The sequence below is a fragment of the Sabethes cyaneus genome, chromosome 2 (assembly GCF_943734655.1).
Source record: "Sabethes cyaneus chromosome 2, idSabCyanKW18_F2, whole genome shotgun sequence".
Classification (NCBI taxonomy): Eukaryota; Metazoa; Arthropoda; class Insecta; order Diptera; family Culicidae; genus Sabethes; species Sabethes cyaneus.
The window spans coordinates 185,701,385-185,723,395 of NC_071354.1; the positions used below are offsets into that span (position 1 = coordinate 185,701,385).

At 37.3% G+C, this 22,011-nt stretch overlaps 2 protein-coding genes across 5 annotated transcripts in view; one reads left to right on the plus strand and one right to left on the minus strand.

The window, feature by feature from the left end:
- LOC128737996 (calsyntenin-1) overlaps positions 1–22,011 on the plus strand; it is a 323,240-nt gene that overhangs the window by 165,222 nt on the left and 136,007 nt on the right. The window lies entirely within an intron of this gene.
- Positions 6,241–7,637, minus strand: LOC128737997 (ATP-dependent RNA helicase WM6-like). Its single transcript, XM_053832793.1, has one exon. The coding sequence runs from the start codon at positions 7,592–7,594 to the stop codon at positions 6,332–6,334; it is 1,263 nt and encodes a 420-aa protein (XP_053688768.1). The 5' UTR covers positions 7,595–7,637; the 3' UTR covers positions 6,241–6,331.

A 22,011-nucleotide genomic window follows, 5' to 3' on the forward strand; every position in this document is an offset into this window, starting at 1 on the left:
ACGACAGCGGGACGCCCTGAATCATCTATGAAATGTCATAGAGTATTTTTTTACGGAATTAACAGGTCGTTATGCCAAATGTTTATATGTCAAACAACGCTATGTCACGATGTGCCTATCGTCCATTATGGCTACTTTTCATTATGGCTATCGCCCATTACGCCTACTGTCCATATGCGTATTATCCATATGATTTTGGTTTTCACTTGCATATGACTCTATACGCGGTAATGACGTGGAAGTGTCTGGTGCGACGAATGATTAAACTGGATGAACTACAAAATTTTGATTTACAGGTCAAAAATATATTGGGTTGTTCAATGGCAGGTGGTGCTCGCACCCACGGTTTTGCAGTTAGTACCCGAACGTTTTACTAACTGAAATACTGCTGCACCCTGATATTAGGTAATCTAATATCTAATTTTATTTTAGATTCTTCCAGTTCTATCACTGCACGCACCATACACTCGCCCCGACGACGACAACTTTTTTGTGTGGTTGCTCTTTGTTTCTACTGCCGAGAAAATCCGACTGTTATTTACTCGATCGGTGCGATAGAAACAGGCAATCTGTTGCCGGACATCGAAACGGCAAGTTTAGTGTAATTGACCGCATCCGGGTGTGTTTCTTTTTGTTTTTACTTGTATATAACTATGCTATATTTAAAAGCCCCAATATATGTTTGGCTAAATAATTGTTGAAATTTTCTAGTTTATCCAGTTTTATCATTTTTTGCACCAGATACTTTCTCACTCCCCAAAAAAGTGTATATGTATGCCTAACGTCGCACACCCGCATTTTTCCTGAGCGGTATGGATTCATACCAAAGCGCCGGATGACAACCAATTGAATCGCTTTTACATCATTCATCATCCAAGAAGGTTATCAAGTTAACACCGTATATACCGATCTTTCTGCAGCTTTTATAACAATATAACAATATAAACGGCGAGATAGCCATCTCCAAATACCACAAATTGGGCATTCACGACAATTTGCTAACTTGGTTTCGCTCCTACCCCATTGCATAGTGGTGCCGAATCGAGAAAACGCGATCATTATTAGCATTTGAGTAAAAAACCTTTGTTATAGTATAACAAAGGTAAAACGCGTTATTTTTTAAAGTTGGTGTCTTTATAGAAGTTTATTAATAAAAGATAGCGCATCTTTTTGTACTACAGTAATGTTCCGATTTTGCCAGCCCCATGTTGAATTTTGGGCTGACAAAATGGGGAAATTGACAAACTAGGGAAACTTTTTTTTCGAAAATTTTTTATGACTTAAGACCTTGCAATATCGAAGACTTCTACTAAAAATTAAATTTTAACCCTCAATTGGCTAACCGAAAGCTCAATGAACCGAGCACAGCACACTGGTCCAGAACCTTTTTTGGTGCGCATTAGTTTTGAGCGGGAAAACTTTGTTTTAGGTTTATGGAACCTTTGAAAGAGTTTCTTAAAATCTAAAGTTTTATGGCCTAGCGGAGTTCAAATTTTGATTAATTCCCTTAACAGTGCAATAAAAAATTTATTGTTCTTCAGTTTCAAAATTACACATTGATGTGTTAAACAAAGTTTTTTAGCATATTATTACAAGAAATCTTGCTGTAGACAGTAACCTTCCATCTCTGCAGCAAACATAGAAAATTCCTACTTCTCATACATGAAAAATCGTTAAAATCACTTTTTCTGTTCTAGCTGTTTTTGTAGTTGTTATATGACTTTTTGCTGTTTTACAAAGTTGTACAAATAGCAAAAATACACAAAATTGCTGAATATAGTATATCTCTATCTTTGCTTGTTTAGGAACTATGGAACTTTTACTATAAAAATACCCTAATTTTGACCACGGATTACTCGTAAGAAGGCATCATTTTATTCAAAAACTCTCCCCAGAGAATCAGAATAGTTTCAAGCAGGCTGAAAAGTTTTATAAATCATGTTTAAAAGCACAAAATTTAAACAAAATTTATAGGCTGACAAAATCGGGATAAAAAGCTGGTAAAACCGGGGGTAGACAAAATCGGAACATTACTATATTAGTATGATATGAGAATTTTTTTAATAAATATTTCATAACTTATTAAATATGCATCACAGGGACAAATAGTTTCTAGAGAAAATATGTATTTTAATTTACTGAATAACTGTGTAGAATATTTGAAAGTACCAAAACAACGGAGTGCAAATTTATTAAGCGGAATTGCTTTTTAAATGCTCTTTTTAAACGAATTACTATGTTTCGTAACCGGTAATTGATAGATAGTTACTATATTCTGCAAACTCGTTCATTTTAGTGTATGTTCACCCGAGCAGGAGCGAAGAGCAAAATAATATCAAAATGTATTATTGGAAATCGAATAACTCATCAAAATTTGGTATTGTTTTGGCTGACATAGTTGGTGAAATAACAAAAAATAATATCAAAATTTTACTCCTTTAAGGCCAAACGAATAACCACTTGTGTTATTTGAATAACAAAGCAGTAACATGACTATTCAGAGTTTAGAATAGCATATTTTAGTATTATTGAGGTATTGAATAACAAATGCAGTAGTATATGAGATATTAAAAAATCATTTTATAAAATATTTCTAATCTAAAATCTCTTTAATCAATAAAAAAAATTGTATGAAATATATCGAATGTCATTTCTAAGGCCAAAATAAGATATGATAACAAAATCAGTTATTAAACTCATCTTACAACCACTGTTTTAAATATCTACTCAATAACAAAATGTGTTATCAATGTATCTCCATATCTATTCAAAAACAAAATATACCATTATAACACAGTTTGATATTGTTTTTATATTATTTTGCTCTTCGCTCCTACTCGGGCAACAAGTTCTCTGGTGAAATTTTTTTTCTTTGGACGCATTTAAAAAAACAAATGTTTGTATCACCCTAATATGCGCTATATTTTACAAATAAGCTTCTTCAAAGATACCTGCTTTTGAAAATTGCACATTTTTTACGTAATTGCTAATGATCTCGTTTTTTCGATTCAGTGAATACGCTTGTCACTCTTCGCAGTTACATCCGGCGTTCCCCAAGGCAGTCATTTGGGACCGTTTCTGTTTCTGCCGTATGCGGAATGACGTGAACATGATTCGTTCAATGTTTGAAATGATCACATGCTGACGACTTAAAAATGTAGTATACAGTGAAGCCCTGATTACGCCAACCTACCGCAACAGGATCTGGAAACCTTTTACGAATGGTCCCGAATTAACAGGATGTCACTAAATCTCGTAATTTTTCAAATAGATCTATGTGACAATGAGAAAGTCTCTTCGCGTCTCCTCTCTTCCGCTTTTCACGGCCACATAAATGGGCGGAAAAGAACATTTTCAAAACATTTAGCCAACTAGTGACTCCGGCAACCGAGCTGATGTGTTAAAATGCATTAGTATCGCCGTAAAAAACGGAAGAGAGGAAACACGAAGATAATCTCTCAATGTCACATAGGTTTGTTTGAAACTTTATCCCAGAAATGTATCCAAGCGTTCAGTCTTTTTCGGTCGCAAACGTGACTGACATGTATCTGTATGCTTACACCCTTCTCCGTGAGATTCTCAACTATAAAGAACTTTGGAGTCATGCTTGACTCGAATCTAATCAAGTAACAATTCTAAAGTCGCTTGGTTGTATTCGAATTTTATAAGGGTTTTATTGTGGTATTAATCATTACCTCTGGTTATATTATGATATCCCGTACTATCGAGATGATACGAGTCAAAACATACCTATAGCTAGCTATAAAACCATAATAAAACTGATAATAAAGCTAATTTCTTGTGGTTACTTATATTTATTACCACGATAGAACTAGTTGGCTGCGCCACATTTCTTATAAATTTACTATAGTAGGGCGGAGCAAAATTAATCTTATTGCGGTTACTAGTCGTACATGATATCTGTTAGTTTTATAGTGCTACTAGCTAATTGCCCGATCTTATCGGGTCCCCTTTGTCTCTCAGTCAGTTGTACCACTCTTTTTTTTCTTTTGAATATGTCTACTCCCTTTGTCAGTTCCCTTTTGTTGTCCCCAGCCACTTGTAAATTTGTCTTCTTCTCGGTAAACTCTATAAATCGACTCGAAGCCTTTTCAACATTTTTGAACCTTCCCCATTGTTAATGGCCACCCTATTTCCTCTTTCAGAAATCCAGCCACTTGTACAGCTGCTGTCGTTCTAAATGCAAGAGAAATGCACCCCTGTACCCATTTGAACATTCTTTCCATCTTGTGAGAGACCGTCTTCGTCAACTCCCTTGTGCTGATTCTTTTATGTCAAAAAACGTGTGTTTGACACTCGACGTTTGATGAAGATCCGTCCAGACGTTCTGGAGTTATCGCGAAACATACATTCATAACTCACGTTCCCCCCTGTCGGTTCCTTCTCAGTCAGCTCTCCATGTATCGGCTTACTCTATGAAAATACCTATAACGGAATTGAAGCAAAGGTTGTTTTTTCTATATATCCCTCCTCGAGGGAACCCCCATGTTTTCTCACTGTCACTTGCGCAACTTAGATCGGTCTAAATGTTAAGAACAGGTAATCCTTTTTACTTACTTATACTTCTCCTTGTTAGGGACCATCTTCCTTTTGTCAACTTCCCTGCGCTGATTCTTTTGCGTCCAGAAGCATGTGTGCCAAATTTGATAAAGAGCCGTCCAGCCGTTTCGGAGTTATGGCGGAATATACATTCATATTCACGGTACTCATCCCCTCTTCCTGTTGGCACACTCCCAATCAGCTCCCCTTCTGTCGCGCTAGTATGCATCTGTATGCTCTGTGGAAATCTCTAACGAAAAAAACAGCCTACTTCCATATGACCCTTTTCGTTGAATGTAAGAGAAATGTAACCGGGCATAGATATAAAATTAATTAAAAGGTTGAGAAATTTTCTTCTAGCAACTTCTTGAACACATTATTTCAGAAAAATTCGAAATTTATTGTTTGTATACCAAAAACCTTTATGTCAGGGTATAGTCCTCATATAATACGTCCACTGCAATGCAAAGAATTTGAATTCGCGGTCATACATGAATCTAGACAACTATATTGCTGATAGAACGAATGACAGAAGAAGCACAAAAATAAGTTTTTTTGTTTAATGATAGTCACTTACAACTCGGGTCATTCGTGACTTCTGCGGGGTTGGGAATTGAACCACGGTCCTCGGTGCGAGAGGCGTGAATGCTAGCCACTACACCGGTATTGACCCTTACGAAAATAAGGTTATTGCCTTATGCTAAAAATAGTGATAAAAATACAAGACAATATTTTACATGCAAAAATGAGTGTGAAAATACAAATCGTGATAGAATTATTCGTCTTCTTATTTCTCCGGATAAAGCTTATAGCTTCTTCGAAACGGAAAAATGACATTTGAAAAATCTTTCTTAGAACGTTATATTACTATTGAAGACGAAACATGAAACGAGTGATTCTGCAGAAGAAGAAGAAAAAGAAGATGGAGATAAAGAAGATAAAAAAATTAATAAGGGGAAAAGTTTTGATTTTTATTTAATATTAATATTATTTTAATTAATATTAATATTAAATATATGGATTTCGTATTGATTAATAAAGCTCATACTTGCTTTGTATTGTTTTATATAATGTTTTATCCTATAAAAATCCATCTGCAATAGTTTTCAAAATGACCCTCATTTCTTATACGTCATTATACTTAAAAAATACTTGAAAATTCTCCCTAACGCAAAAAATATATGTTCTAATGCAAAATAAACCTGAAATTCGGGCTCAGTACCCCAAAATTACTTAAGAACCACATTTTATCCTTGATTTAAAGAGATTTTTTTGCTTGGCCAGCATTTGTATGGAGTCGCCCCACTGTGCAACGTGGCAAAGCTTGTAAAGTTATATGCTTAAACGTTAGTGACAAAGTTAGTGACAAAATTGATACATCAGAAATCCATACAATAGATCATGTAAAAAATTGAACTAACCAAGTGTTAATGGAGTCAGAATTTTGCTTGTGAAGTTTGGTGTACGAGCTGACTTTTACTACACAGCGTAGTATCCTAGTTAAAATCATTAAGACATTAAGACGATCATTAAGACTGTCGCAGTGGCCTTTTAACCCAATGCCCTTCTGGCATACAAAAAAAAAAATCCTAGTTAAAATCCTTATAACGGAAGCTCTAGCGCAAATCAAAGCTCCCTCGTCTTGATCAGACTCATCATTGTAAATAAGAAAAACTGTCAGGATTCACAAATTAACGTAAATTTATTTTGCGTTTTTTACTCCAGTTACAAACTAAATTAGTCTAAATTTAAATTGAATTGTTGTGGCATTTTATCGTCCTTCAATGTACGACGAGAGATCTATTTCATCCGGGAGTTCGGTAATATTAACGTCGAATCGATCCTGTACTTCGTTCAAAATTTTCGCATCTGTTTCAGCGGAAACAAATGTAATCGCCAGCCCCTTGGTACCAAATCGTCCGGCACGAGCCACGCGATGCAGGTAGGTATCGGAATCCTCGGGCATATCATAATTGAAGACAATGTTGACACGTTCAATATCCATTCCGCGTCCAAACAAGTTGGTAGCTACCAGAATACGTTTCTGGAAATCCTTGAATTGCTGGTAACGGGACAAGCGCTCTTCCTGCACCATGCCACGGTGAATCCCGATAGCCGGGAAATTTTGCTCCGTAAGCAGCTGAGCCAGCGCCATGCAGCGCTGCACGGATTTTACGAAGATAACGACCTGATTAAACTCCAATACATCCAAAAGTTCGAAGAGCTTCTTATTCTTTTCGTTCTCCTTCAACTTAGCGTAATGCTGTTGTAATCCATGAAGCGTCAATTTGGTTTCGTCGTCAACATAAACTTCCATTGGATCTCGCATAAATTTCTTGCACACGGGGCGAATCTCTTTGCTAAGCGTAGCGGAGAACATCATTACTTGTTTACCGTGCGGTGTATTACGGAAAATTTCCTGTACATCTCGACGCATATCTAATTGCTCTAACATCTTATCGCACTCATCCAGGATGAAATGTTTGAGGTGCTTCAAATTCAGCTTCTTGTTACGAATCAATGCAAGGACACGGCCCGGTGTTCCAACGATGATATGCGGGTTGGTTGACTTCAGCACTTCTTCATCCTTTTGAATGGGAAGCCCACCGAAGAACACGGCTACCTTCATGCTGGGTATATACTTGGAAAAGCGTTCATACTCCTTACTGATTTGGAAGGCCAACTCGCGAGTGTGGCACATAACCAGCACGTATGGTACACTTTCCGTTGGTTCCAGCTGCTGTAAAGTTGCCAGGACAAAGACAGCCGTCTTTCCCATACCAGACTTAGCCTGACACAGGATATCCATACCAAGCACCGCCTGTGGGATACATTCATGTTGCACTTCTGATGGATGCTCGAAACCACAATCCACAATGGCACGGAGAATTTCGGGTTTCAGCAAAAAATCCCTAAACCCGGAACTGTGAATCGAGACGTACGTTCCTTTTTTTGGCTGCTCAGCCGCTTCCGTAGTAACCTGCTCGGTCTGGTCCTCATCCTCGTAATCTAAGAGATCATCGTTATCAGCCATTGTTTCTGTTTAGTTGAAGTTCGAAATTAACCTGAAATGTATAATGCCGTAACTGCAATGCGGTCTTTACTACTCGATGAAAAGGAAACGAATGAGAAATGAGAATCAAACAGGAGAATATAAACGATTTGGAAATTGAAAACGAGTATAGGTAAAAGCAGTGTTGGTAGTTTGGATCTGCGCTGCCTGTCTTTAAAATCCACCCTATCCACGCAGAAAAATGAAAAAACCTAAATTTATGCAGTTTTTACCTATACACTTACCTACCACACTCTTTCCGTACCCTCCCTGTCATCGCCTACTCTTCTCCCTGTCATCGCCAAAGAAAATTGTGCCTGTGTGAAATCTTTGCCGATTAAGAATAAATCGTGGTAGAACTTTGATATAAACTTAGAAATAAATATTACTGTCATATTATCTTTTTGTTAAGTTATTATCACACTCAATAGAGGCGAAAATTAAAAGAATATTGTTACCTAAATTGGCAAAAAGTAAATGTTTATAATGGACAATATTATTATGGGACAGTTATGCTTTTATTTTGCATATGGAACTGTTCATGTTTGATATTTTTTAGAAAAATTTTCGAACAAAGTCCGTCTAAATTACAGTTTGTATGGTAAATTAGGATATAAATAAGCTACTTCCGAGTTTTTCTCAAAATCGATCAATATTCACATGGGACAGGTATGCTTTCCTACGCAGATAAGCAGCCTTATAGGAACTTCTCCAATTTATGCAGCCTACAGCTGAAGCTTCGATTATTGTAGTTAACTATTTTCTGTTTATAGCACTCACTCAGCTTATTGTCTAGTATATAGACTGGAAGCTCAATCGATTGATATTAGTGGATTTGGAATGAAATATCCCGAATGACGGCTATTGAGCTCCTCTTGTCATGTTTCCTCATTCTAGCATATATTTACAACTATGTACCAAACCTTTACCTAGATTTATTCGATTAAAATATGTAAATTTTCAATTTGAGAGAGAGTTTTGAAAAAATAGGTGTTTTTGGATTCCTTTTGCTTTACTTTTCAACTATTTTTTAACATTTGCAGTTTTTTTTCCAAAATAATTTTACTAAGATATTGTCAATTGCAAGGAAAATTGTACCATCCAAAGTGCGATATCGCTCATAAAAGTGCTATTTTGCATTAAATCGTTTCGGTCTCTTCGGCGCACTTATTACTTGGAATATAACGAAAAAGTGCGCCGAAGATACCGAAACAATTTAATGCAAAATAGCATTTTTATGAGCGATATCGCACTTTGGATGGTACAATTTTCCTTGAAATCAGCAATAATTATTTATTTTATAATATCTGATCTGATCTATCTAATTTGGAAGTTTTAGACAATATTTAGTATAATAAAAATAATACTTTACCATAAAAATTGTGATTCGATAGTACGTACGTTTCGATAATACGTACGCTAAACGATGCGCGGGTGTACGTACTATCGAGGTATACCTGTATTGACTAATTGAATATGTGTATTTTAGTCAAAAACCACATAGTTTTCTAGAAATGCAAATTTTCGATGGCGTTTTGGTTTTATCTTTTTATAATACCAATACTCACGATAAAATTTAATGAGCATATGCTGCACAACTACGGAAACTGTTGAGAATTTATTATTCATTCTATCGGACATTTTATTATGGTCGCTATAAACCAAATCGATCAGGATTATCTGACAGAAAACATTAACTTATCAGCTTACGGATGTGTATTTTCAAATTAACAAAGCTGGCTAGCTTTCTATCAGAGTAAGCCTTATGCTTCATAGCAGTGGCAGTGGCGGGCAAGTGAAAAGCAAAGCTTTGGGTATAAGCGTCTTTAGACATTATTACCCTACTTTATCGATAGGCTTCGCAGTCGGTTATTAGGGTGCAGGACATTTACTGAACTAGTGCAACGATGCTGCTGACCATAGCAGCTCCGCCCAATCGAAATTCAAACATATGACGATTGGCTTGTTAGAGCAGCATCGTTCCACAAAGCTAACTGGCTGTCAAGCAACGAAAGCATAGTCGGTTTCATTACTGCTCTTTCAGCAGAGCGTGATAGGATTACTTAGGTTTATTTCTCAATTCTTAAAGATGTTATGAAAACTTTCTAAAGAGTGGGGCACTTGGTCGGAAGGCAGGTTTATAGCGATCCTCAGAAATTTCTAGTTTACTCATAGTTTTATTGGCGGTTTCATGAAAACCACTAGAGGAACGTAATAAAACTTAAATTGCTGCTTAGGCTAACATTCAAGGACCACATTTCTTTCGTTTTGTCTAAAACTTCCTAACAACTCGGATATCTGCTTTGCTAGCTTCAAGGATATATATTCAATATTGCTCATAAACATTATATTGATATTGCAGTTGAAAGCCGTAATAATCGACGTGTGACATTCGGTTTTATTCTTGTTCTGTGTGTCGCGACGTAGTTGCGAATGTCGAATAAAAATGTCGAAATTGTCGAATCGAATGCCGCACGTCGATTATTACGGGTTTCAACTGCAGCAGCAATATTACCCACTGGTTTGTACTATGCTAGAATACTCCGCCTTTGTATTCTTGAAGAAGACAAATTGCACTTGAATATACCTTGTTTGAATTACTTTCTTTTAAGGAAGTGAATGTATTTTTTGTGAAGAACATTGTAGGAGCTCGGAAAAATGATATGCAAACTGTGAAAAATAATTGTCTGTCCAGGTGGGATTGGAAACACCTGAAAAAGAAAACTGTGATATTCAGTATATCCATAACTTTGCCAGTATAAGTTGATACAAAAATGACAAAGGTTGTCCGAGTTACTTAAGATAACCAAGTTTTTTCCAAGATAGTCATGAACTCCGTCCTTGTAATATAAACAACAAAATCGTCAACTCTGTGCCAAGTTCATAGGAATAATCAACGAAATAAAGGGTGTCCCAGATCAAATTGCACCACGGAAGAAACGCTGTAGAAAATTGAGTATTTTCTCTTGAAAATTTGAGAAGTAGTTTAAAGTGTATTGTTTACACTTTATTTTTATCGTGGTCAGTTTTTCGAAAATTGCGTCAGATAATAACAGTGATAGTGAATAGAACAATGATAATAAAGCATTAACAAGCTGCAGACGTTTTGGAAGTCGCAGAAAATGTCGCCCGTGACCAGAAAACTTATTTCCGTCAATTGTTGGTCGTCCGCAATGGCGAAAAATTCAACTTTTTTCTCGTTGTCTGTGTTATTATGGTATTAGCTGGACAAGAAAATATAATAAACTCTTCAATCGTTGTGTGGCCCTTAAAAGGACCGATTGTTTGACTATCATAACTTCAGCTTGCAATAAACTTGCAGTAACGCACTTAACGTAATTCTCTGTTCGGTAAATTGGAGTACCGATAACCGCTAACTAGGCACGGCTTGTTGCAACGGACCAGCCGGAAAGCCTCAGCAGCTATGCGATCAACGAAGCCGTTCGTGTATGGTCCTGAATCACGATGAAATACCACTCCAAGTGGTCAGCTACAAGTGACGATAATTCTGGTCGAGTGAAACGAGTGCTCCAGCTGCTCAGCATACTTTCCTTTCCTCAGCACCCGATGAACACGACCGACCGGGAACTGCAGACGTGCACGACTGCGTCACCGCTCGTGTTGCCTTTGGTGGTACATCTCAATAAGGAATTTTCAAGCCAATTAGCAATCAACTAGAAAGGGTAGGATTCCATGTAATTCTCTTGTAACTTTGTTATAGTAGAATTAAATGGAACTTTCCATCAACTTTCTCGGCGCATCCTGAATTGTACCAAGACTTGTTCGATAATAATTGGAAATTATTCCAACCAATCACAAAGCGACAATGTCTAGTACGACCGAGTTAGAGTTATTTTCACTTTTTCAGTGATGCGCATTGAAAATCAATAGTTTTCTATATTTTCAATATTTTCCAAATCGATTTTCCATCAATTGGTGTAAATACATATCTTGGAAATCTATTGAAAACTGACTGAATTATAAGCCGAAGCGTGAAAATGCTTTTCTACTTTGATGACGTCATTTCCAACAACCAATCACGAAGCGATAATTCTGGTAAAACATAGGTTCATTATTGTCAATTTTTCAATAGTTCAGCATCAAGAATCCATACTCTTCTTCATTTGGGTCAATTCTTAGAAGATTTTCCGATCGATCGGTGTAAGAATATTGAAAATCGATTGGAAAACCGCTGAGCTATTAGCGCTCAAAACCTATCATTTTTCGTGACGCTCGCATTGTTCGATTTTTTGGAATGACACCCTATCTCAAAACTTGCCGTACGACGTAGTCCTACGTCAAAACAAAATTTGCTTGAGGAAAACCGTTAGAAAAACTATTGTACTCTGCAATGCTATTATGAGAAATAAATAAAACCAATTTACTATTTGAATTGGACTTGGGATATCAGTGATAACGTGGTGAGTGTTGTCGTCCAAGCCGTCAACCATCTAAGGTTTACTGGCATGAACCAAAGACTTCCCATAGACCTAACAAAAAGTCCAACTGTATTGAATCACTTGATCTTAGAGGCCAATTCACGGGTGCAATACGCGAAATTATGCGTTCACCGAACTAACTTTCAATCAATTAATTTTGGCACGTGTAGTGCGGCATGTTGCAGCGTTTTGTTGAAACCACAGTTACTCCACGTTACGGGCACTCAATTGTGCTGTAATAAAGTCGGTGATGGCCCTGTAGCAGTCACTATCAACTATTTCGTTCTGGCTAGCGCTGTAGCACGTAATTGCAGAAATACCCCAAGGTATTCATCTGGGTCTGTTGCTGTTTGTGCTGGCGATGAATAAAGTTTAAGACATATTGGTGGTTCAATTCTACAATTTTAATATATGCATATGATCTAAATATGATAAAAATTTTAATATGCAGATGATCTAAAAATCATTTAAGCAAAATATCCAATTGGTTAAAATGATGCATTCAATGATATTCTCCAAGATCGTGAAGTATTTTTATTACACGCTCAGGTCATTTTGGACATTCAAATCTTCTCCTCTCATGCAGCCATGCACTCTTGCCCCATTTGACTCGCCGGGTAAACGACAGTTGAACATGATGGACACACAGCAAAAAGTGGTCCAAATCTTGTACGGTGGTATCCCGTTTTATTTATTTTTTTCCTTTATTCTTTCCCCAGCTGTGTCACACAGCGCCCACGCACGTACCTTTACTGCACAGCTTATGCTTTATGGCCCCTTCGAGAGACTTTTTCCTTTCGCTGGACGGATGGTGTGGTGCGGCGCGAGGCGGTGCGCTCTTATGTTGTTGCTGTGTTGATTCAGCGCGATGCGTCCGTCGTCGTCGTCGCTTGTGTGCATTTGTGCGTTTGTTTTCCGACGAGAATCGGTCGGCCTTAGCTAATCGGGTAATAGGTGTGTGCCCATCTACGGAACGAATGCTCGCGATGTCTGTAGGATTAACTTCCATTTGTCCATCTTGTCACATGATGCTAGCTATATGGCTAGCGGCCGTTCCCTCCGTCGGTCGTGGCTTGGTGACTGCACTCGGCGGCTGTGCAGGGATTGATCTTTTGCCGGCTATTTTCGGATTTGGAAGCATTTTGGGCAGTATATTTTTTTGTCGTTCACTTGTCAAGCGACGCATTCGAGGAGCTCGTTTTTCGGGTCGAAAGAGTAAAACTATTTACGACGTGATTTGCCAAGCCCTCGGTGACGTGATTGATTTTTCTAAGTTTGGAAATTCAACAAGATTTTAAGTAAATGGGGAAATAGTGCGGTTGCATGTATCATACCTACTGACAATGCATTTGACATAAAGGCTCATGGCAGAAACAATAGATCAGGGAAAAAACAACAGCTGTATGATAGAAACATTTTGGTATAAACGATAATCCAAATATCAAATAGTTTTTTAATTAGTGTAACACAATTTAACTTTTCAGTTCCTGTTTTGGTTTAATGACTAGTGAAAATATTAGCATAAGAAATATTTTAGCTGTACAATTCTGTACACAAACGCTAGTGTTCCCATTTTTTCTAGATTAAAAAAGAACTATAAATTCACTTCCACGCGAGGTCACATTCGCCCCCCAGATACAACCCAGTAACACGATTTACGGGAGAAAAGTTCCTGCGCTTTCCACTATTCGCCGGAATGATAAAACTTTCATGAATATTTCAAACCCATTAAACGACACAAAGTGTGTCCCCGTTTCCTTGGTCCCCCTGGTTTTAAACTGAAATTGGCGGTAGGATGACCTCAACAAACGTACCTAATGAAAGACAATAATGCGGTAGATATGAAAACTAAAACTCCCAGCACGGTCACGAGTGTAGCGAGTTTGCTTGGCACGACGACGGTGGTGGTGGTGGTGGTGGTGGGATCTGTGGGTTGGCACTCGAAACCAGGACCAACGCTCGACTATTAGTGAAACGTTTTCTTCTTTAATTATGAAATATTTAAACTTTGCTTTCCTTTTTCCCCGACTCGGTTTCGGTCAGAGCTGGAGCTCACTCGTAGGTATTACGAGTAAAATGAAACATCACAATACCTACCTGGAAGTGTGCTAGAACAAGAAAGTAGCCACCAGCAACATAGCAACAAGACAAGGAAACCGACCGACCGGGATGGGTTTTTATGCTTGTCATTACGTCGATCCTGGAATGATAACGAACAAACAGAATACGAAACCATGTACCCATGGTATCATGGGCAACCACCACCAACAGAAACATCTCACAATTATAAAAGTTATGCTCCTTTGTTCTACTGCCGGCAGCCTCAATGACGACGACCGAAGGATCGATGCTTTTACAGTACAGCACAGAATACAATGAATTCTCTTTGATGCCAGGGGCATTCTATATTGGTCGATAAGTGATATTGGCTGGATGTCCCTCGGTGGTATTGTGTATTTTAACATAGTTTTTTTCTATCCCTTTGTAAAACGGAATGTTGTCTATTTTGCTACTAATTAGGGTGTTTTAAATATATCTCGATATGTATAGGAAGCACTTTTGATATGAGTAACAACGGTTTCTGATTCCACTCTATAGATTTTCCACATGCTTACTAGAATTCATGATTGACAATGTTTTGTCAGCATTCGTACTGTTATACTTTGTGTATGAGAGCAATGATGACCTTCACATTATTTCATAATTGGAAATTTATAAAAATTCGTTATGCCACTGTATCGAGAAAAACGTGGAAACTACCACCATCGCCATTTACCTCTCAAAGCATTTTCAAAATTACTAATTTCCAATTGAAGTGCCATGTTTTGACATAAATAAGTACTTAACGTTAATAGAAACAAACAGTTATTTTACTTTCGGCCATTAGCAAAAAACATGACCATAAAATAAAAAACTTTTATCTTTAGCATACGCTCGGCTGTTCCATCAGGCGAACGAAAAGCAGCATTGGTGAGCTCACCATCATCCGTCCGTCCGTCGTCCGGCTGTGGGATTTTAAACAAAACGATTGCCCGACTCATCAGGAGCGCATAATCATCATCGGTACATTGTGACTAGTCCACACGGAGCTTTGCGGTTTGGTCTGCTTTTGCAAGAAATTGTCCATCTCGCAGAGTGGGGTGATGAGACCGTTTACACAGTAGAGGGCATTTAATTTGATCCTTGCTGTTGCTTGCCGGCCGCATGCTGGGAGAAATTGTTTACCTCTCGCATCATTCGAATTGACAAACAAATTAGAGGACTGTGTGGGTTTGGATTTGGATAGAGAATGGTGGCAACGATGTGAAAAGTAATGGCCAAAGAGTTCGGAGTTTATTTTCGTCGCCTTCATTTACAGTGATTTTCGAGTTTACCATGGGAGAGGGTTAAAATAATAAATTAATTCAGGAACGTACTGTTTGAAAAATAAATTTTTTGAATTGAATTTCAAAGTGGAAACTTTAAGCTATTAAAACCATTAATTGCTTAATGAAGGCTTTGTTGAAATTATGTGTTTATTTTTCTTCTGACGTAGAACTTCGTCTTCGGGAAAGTGAATGCCATTTCAAAAAATCTAAAAATTCAAGCCTTACGAAAAACGGGTAGATTTCGAGCGCCAATACTAGAGTGCCCAGACGCAAACAAAAGGTTGGGCACCTGACCTTTCAGAAAAATGTTTTGGCCTGTAAGATTGAATAATCTCTCAATCGCTTTTAGGCTTAACCATTTCTTCGTTACTTGTTTCTCTTCTTCCCACTTTTTGTTCCGTTTTTTCTGATTTTCTGTACCATTTTCTTGGTTTTTGCTCCCACTTTTCTTTTTCCCCTTTTTCTCTAGGGTTTTTATTTTATGTTCTGTTTTCTGTTTCATGGCATCGGTTTTCTTCTTTTTCTGTTCCATGTTTTCTTATTTGCCGTTCTGTTTTTACTCCTTTTTTGTAATTTTATACCCCGTTTTCCGTCTTTTCTCTTTCTTTTTATCTCTTTCTGTTTCTTATTTTCCCTTTGGTTTCTCTTGTTTTCTGTTCCATTCTATCCCTTCTTGTCGCGTTTTCCGTCTTTTTACTTTCCATTTTTCGAACTTTTCTGTCACGCTTTTTTATTTTTTTGACCCGTTTTCCCTCTATTGGTTTCGTTTTCTTGGCTCTTCTCTTGGCCTTTTTTGTGCCCGCTGTTTCTTATTCTGTTCTTCTCTTGTTTTTCGCTCTGTTCAGTCCTGATTTTCGTCATGTTTTTCTCTATTCAGGACCGTTTTCTAATGTCGTTTTTTATTTTTTGTCCCGTTAACTCCTTTTATAATTTTTCGTCAGTGTAGTTCTTCCTGTTATGATGTCCTGCCTTTCCTTCTTTTCTGTCACGTTCTATTTTCTTCCCGTTTATTCCCATTTGTCTTCCGTTTTCATTTTGTTCTCCATTTTTTTCTTTTTCCGTTCTGGTTTCTCAATTTTCCTGTTCCTTTATTTTCTATTATTCATTTCCACTTTTTATAACTCGTTTTGCTCCTATCTTTTTCTCCTTTTCTATTCCGGTTTTCACCTTTTTGTTAAATTTTTCTTCATTTTTTCTTTGTCGTTTTTACTTTTTTTCTTTCATTTTTCTTCTTTTCTCTCCCGTTCTTCCTCTTTTTCTGTCAAATCTCCTCTTTTTTTGCCTCGTTTTCCCTTTTTTGTCTGTTTTCTTTTCCATTTTGTGCTCTTTTTTCGTCCTGTTTTTCGTTCCATTCTGTCACGATTTTTCTATCGGTTTTTATTTTTTTCATGCCAGGGTTTGTTCTTATTCTCTCTCGGGTTTTGCCACATTTTCTATCCCGTTTGTCCAATTTTTGTGTCGTTTCCCCCCATGCACCTTTCCGTTTTTTTCTTCCATCAGCAGCAGAAGACGGACCACATCTCAATCCGTTGGTAATCTATCTGTGAATATACTGAGAATATTTGCTTGATTTTTTTTTTGCAAGAGCTCATTTCGAACTTAAGATTTTTCGATTTTGTCGAGCAAAAGTGTGCATTTTTGCAATTCCATAACCGTGGAAAAGTTTTCTTTCATTGAATTCAGTAAAGAGTAATCGATTTGCAAATTTTTCTTGTTATCCATAATTGTAATTTGCTAACCAATTTTCCAATAAATCTGCAATGAAATGAAATAAAATGCAAACTAAACGGTTTTTGGAAATTAATGAAACATTTGGGCTTTCCTTTCGATTTTCTGTGGCAGCAAAACAGCTTAAATGCTCGAAAGTTTGCTCAATTGTTTGTCGTTACGGATGGCCAGCTGCAAATACCATAGGATGATTCTAGTCTTTTTGTTGTCACGAGTGGCACGTAACCTTCCAGTTGCAACTGCTTTTTCGCTTGGCAGATGGGTACACCTGCACTAACGTGTTCAGCATAAGCACGACTTTTAGTTTATTACCGTTCACCGTTACAGTTTATTCCCATTAGTCCTCCGTTTTGATTTTTTACTCAATTTTTTACTTTTTCCGTTCTGGTTTCTCAATTTCCCTGTTCCTGTGTTTTCTACTTTTCATTTCCTCCTTTTCTAACTCGTTCTCTTCCTATCTTTTCTATCTTTTTCTCCTTTTCTATTTCCTTTTTACTGCTTTTTGTTAAATTTTTCCTTATTTTTTTCTCGTTTTCTTTATCGTTTTTACTTCTTTTCTTTCATTTTTCTTCTTATCTCTTCCGTTCTCCCTCTATTTCTTTCAAATCTCCTCTTTTTTGCCTCGCTTTTCCTTTTTCGCCTGGTTTCTTTTCTATTTTGTGCTCTTTTTTCGTCCTGTTTTTCGTTCCCTTCTGTCGCGATTTTTGTATCGGTTTTTATTTTTTTCATGCCAGGGTTTGTTCTTATACTCTCTCGGGATTTGCCACATTTTCTATCCCGTTTGTCCAATTTTTGTGTCGTTTCCTTCATGCCCCTTTCCGTTTTTTTTCAGGAGCAGCAGGAGACGGACCAGATCTCAATCCGTTGGTAATCTATCTGTGAATATATTAAATATTCTCAGTATATTCACAGATAGATTACCAACGGATTGAGATGTGGACCGTCGCCTGCTGCTTCTGGAGAAAAAAAAACGGAAAGGAGCATGGGTGGAAACGACACAAAAATTGCACAAACGGGATAGAAAATGTGGAAAAGCCTGAGAGAGAATAAGAACAAACCGTTAATATTTTTTGCTAGAGCTCATTTCGAACTTGGCGTTTGCCGATTTTGTCGAGCAAAAGTGTGTATTTTTAACAGCATCAAATAGTTCTTCGTTTTGTATTCAGTAAGCAACGCTTACAGTTCTTACAAAATGGAGAACAAATAGGTATCTGTCGTAAATAAAATTAATAGTGAAATTTAATCGTGGAAGTTTTTTTTTATTTAATTCAATAAAGAGCAATTGATTGGCAATTTTTCTAACCATCCCAACAATACACTAGGTCTTGTTATTCATAATTGTAATTTGTTAAACAATTTTTCAAATGAAGCGGAAATTAAAGGAATTAAAATGAAAACTAAATGGTTTTTGGAAATTCATGAAACATTTGGGCTTTCCTTTCGATTTTCATTGGCAGCAAAACAGCTTAAATGCTCGAAAGTTTGTTCAGTTGTTTGTCGTTACGGATGGCCAGCTGCGCATAGGATGATTCTAGTATTTTTGTTGTCACGAGTGGCGCGTAACCTTTCAGTTGCAACTGCTTTAACGCTAGGCAGACGGGTACACTTGCAGTAACGTGTTCAGCATAAGCATGACTTGATAGTTTGTTGTACCGTGAACGCCCACAATTCCGATCAGATCCCAAGTCCGATCACTCGAGCTAATTTTAGAAAATTTCATTTCAAAAATCCTAGTTAGCCAGAAAGCTCCTAATCAAAGCATGCTCATAAACTATCCTTTTTAATTCAATCTTCTAATAAATCGGTTTGAGTTGAATGCTCGGAATTAGGAGCTGATCACTATTGTGTGCGTTCACGGTAACGCCAACCGGGACGGCGTATTTTCTTCTTGTTTGGTTACCTGAACGAGCTAAAAAGATTCGCACAGAATCTCTGGGATTCCTCGCATTAAAATCCTGTGGTGGAATTCTGTATAAGATTCATTCGTACAGAATGCCGTGCTTATAGAACTTGGACACTTGTATGAGAATCCAACAGGCGAATCCACAGGATTCCTATAGCTCGGTAAAGGAATCTCCTTTACTATGAAATAGCAATCCTCGGGATTCTAGAGGCAGAAATCTTGTGTGTGCGTTATGTAAGGGTAGTTTCCAGTGGTTGTCGGTGCCATTTTGGTGACTTGCTCCACAGCAACTGACAGCGCTACGGTAGCCTTTGTTTTAGTTCAACTCTTTTCAGCAGAATTTTAGTCCGTCCCATTTTTCAAGTTTTGCCATTGGATTACTAATGTAGCCGAACCTTTTCATCGACTGTTGCTTCGAGAGGTAAGCCGGTGGACGGTATCAGTTTGACACTATTTTTGCAGTAACTACCGATCATTCAAGCCGTTACACAATGGGCACAAATGAACTCGTAATCCCAATAATTAGAAGCCGCTGGTTTGGAATTTTACAAGTTACCTATTCCTATTCAATTCAATCCTATTTTATCAACAGCACATCTTTTCACTACACTTCTAATGAAACGGCAAGCGTATTCATACAGAGTCATATTATAACCGAACACTCCAGCTGTAGCACATTTTTCCAACACAGATATCAAATTCGCCGAGGTTTAACCGTCTCGCAGTAAAGAATTTGCGATCTGATAGGACAACGAACTTGTGTCATTTTTTCTGGCACACTTCCCTAACACAGACATCAGATTGGACTAGGTTTAATCGCGTTGGTAAGAAATCTTTTGACTCGAGGGGGCTTTGTCACTCTCTCTGACGTACTCCCAAGCAAGGACATCAAAATGGTCTAGGTTGAACCGCGGTGTTAAGAAATCTTGTTGATATGAGGAAACTTTGTCACTTGTTTTGGCTTACTTCTCAAGCACAGATATCAAATTGGTATAGGTTTAGATCATCGTAAAGAATCTTCCAACCAATCACGAAGCGAGAATTCTGGTAAAACATAGGTTTATTATTTTCAATTTATCAATAGTTCAACATCAAGAATCCATACTTTTCTTCATTTGGGTCAATTCTTAGAAGATTTTCCGATCGGTTGGTGTAAGGATATTGAAAATCTATCGGAAAACCGCTGAGCTATTAGCGCTCAAAACCTTTCATTTTTCGTGACACTCGCATTTTTCGATTTTTTGGAATGACACCCTATCTCAAAACTTGCCGTAAGACGTAGTCCTACGTCAAAAATGCAATGAATCGTTTGGTGATAGTGACATCTTGCTTCAGACCTTGGAAAGATGCCCATTTTACCCTATTAACCCCAAAAATCATGACAAAAGCTAACTAAACAGTATACAAACTTATTTGCCACCCGTGAAATGAACTCAAATTACTTCCAAATGTTGTCTAAACATCAGAAGAATCAAATCCCATCCATTCCATATTGTTCAAAATACAAGAATAGTCCATTTTGCTCAATTCAACCCTAAATACATCGTAAAACCTAATTAAAGTGAATAATTCTAACTCGAAGGCCGGGGAATAAACTCGAATAGCACCAGTTCATTTGAAAAACATCAGCAGAGTTGAATGTCATCGAAATCGTCCCGTGATCCTAGATCCGCAAAAACACTTATAATATTTAGACAACATTTGGAAGTTATTTGAGTTCATTTCACGGCCGGCAAATAAGTTTTTATACTGTTTAGTTAGCTGTTGTCATGATTTTTAGGGATAACAGGGCAAAATGGACCCGAGGTCTGCGCAAGATGTGACTATCACCAATCGATTCCTTGCATTTTTTTACATAGAAAGAGGTACCTTGTAAGACTCCAAACCAGCGGCTTCTAATTATTGAGATTACGAACTCATTTTTTCCCAATGTGCGTTCTGTTGCCGAAGAAAACAGTGACTGAGACATAGATTGCTAACAAGCTCATCAATTAACAAAAACCGACCTTTTCAGAACGAATTCTCCTCTCTCTGGGATTCAATTATTCTCAGTGATGATTGTTTTTTTATTCTCATTGGACTATACCAAGCAATGCTTTGAGAAAACAAAACTTGAATACCTAATAACTTTGTGTTAAGAAGTCCGCAGAACGGAATTCAATTCAATGGACAAAGTTAGGGGGGACCCTAACAAAAAAAAAAATCTCCTGTTGATATTGTATTTGCCGTATAACGAAAAATTACATCAAAACCGCCCTAAAATAACATTTGCACATAAATCAGTAACTATGCTTCGTAAGCAACCAAAGTTTACGTTAGATTCAAGCTGTAAAAGTAGTCACCCATGCATGCCAATGTAGTCAATTTACTCGGAATCTGCACCGATAAATCATTGAATCGCACATTTACCCTCATCGCACTTTTACCGTTCCTTACTTTATTAATTTTTTAATTTTTAGCTGATTTGCCGTATGGTATGGTCCCGTTTTCGTTACCAAAAGCTGGCATTTCGTTGGCACAGGAAAACAAACAAACTTGGCTCCAATAACAATATCAGCAAATAGCTTGCCTTTGGCCAGTTCACAAAATGGATTTGCTGTTTAATTAGTCTTAAGTATGTAGCTGACATTGTTCAAGATTTAGCGTAAGGGAGTGTATGCCATCAAGGCAAATGTAGGAATTCGCAAAAACTATTTTTTTGCAATGAGTGAGCCACGGAAGAAAACGATGCTGAACTATCATACGAAAAGTCACTCGGTATATAAGCTATGCAGCTGTTAATATAAAACCAATCTAAATAATCGAAAATTTCCTAGCAAGGCCATTAATAACGAAAACTATAATAAAAAATTTACGTGAGTTTTATAAGTTTAATATAATGGTAATATGTAAATGATCGTACTTTGTTGATTTATATCAGAAAATATTGTTCCACTAGTTTGCACATGTGAGATGTGCATT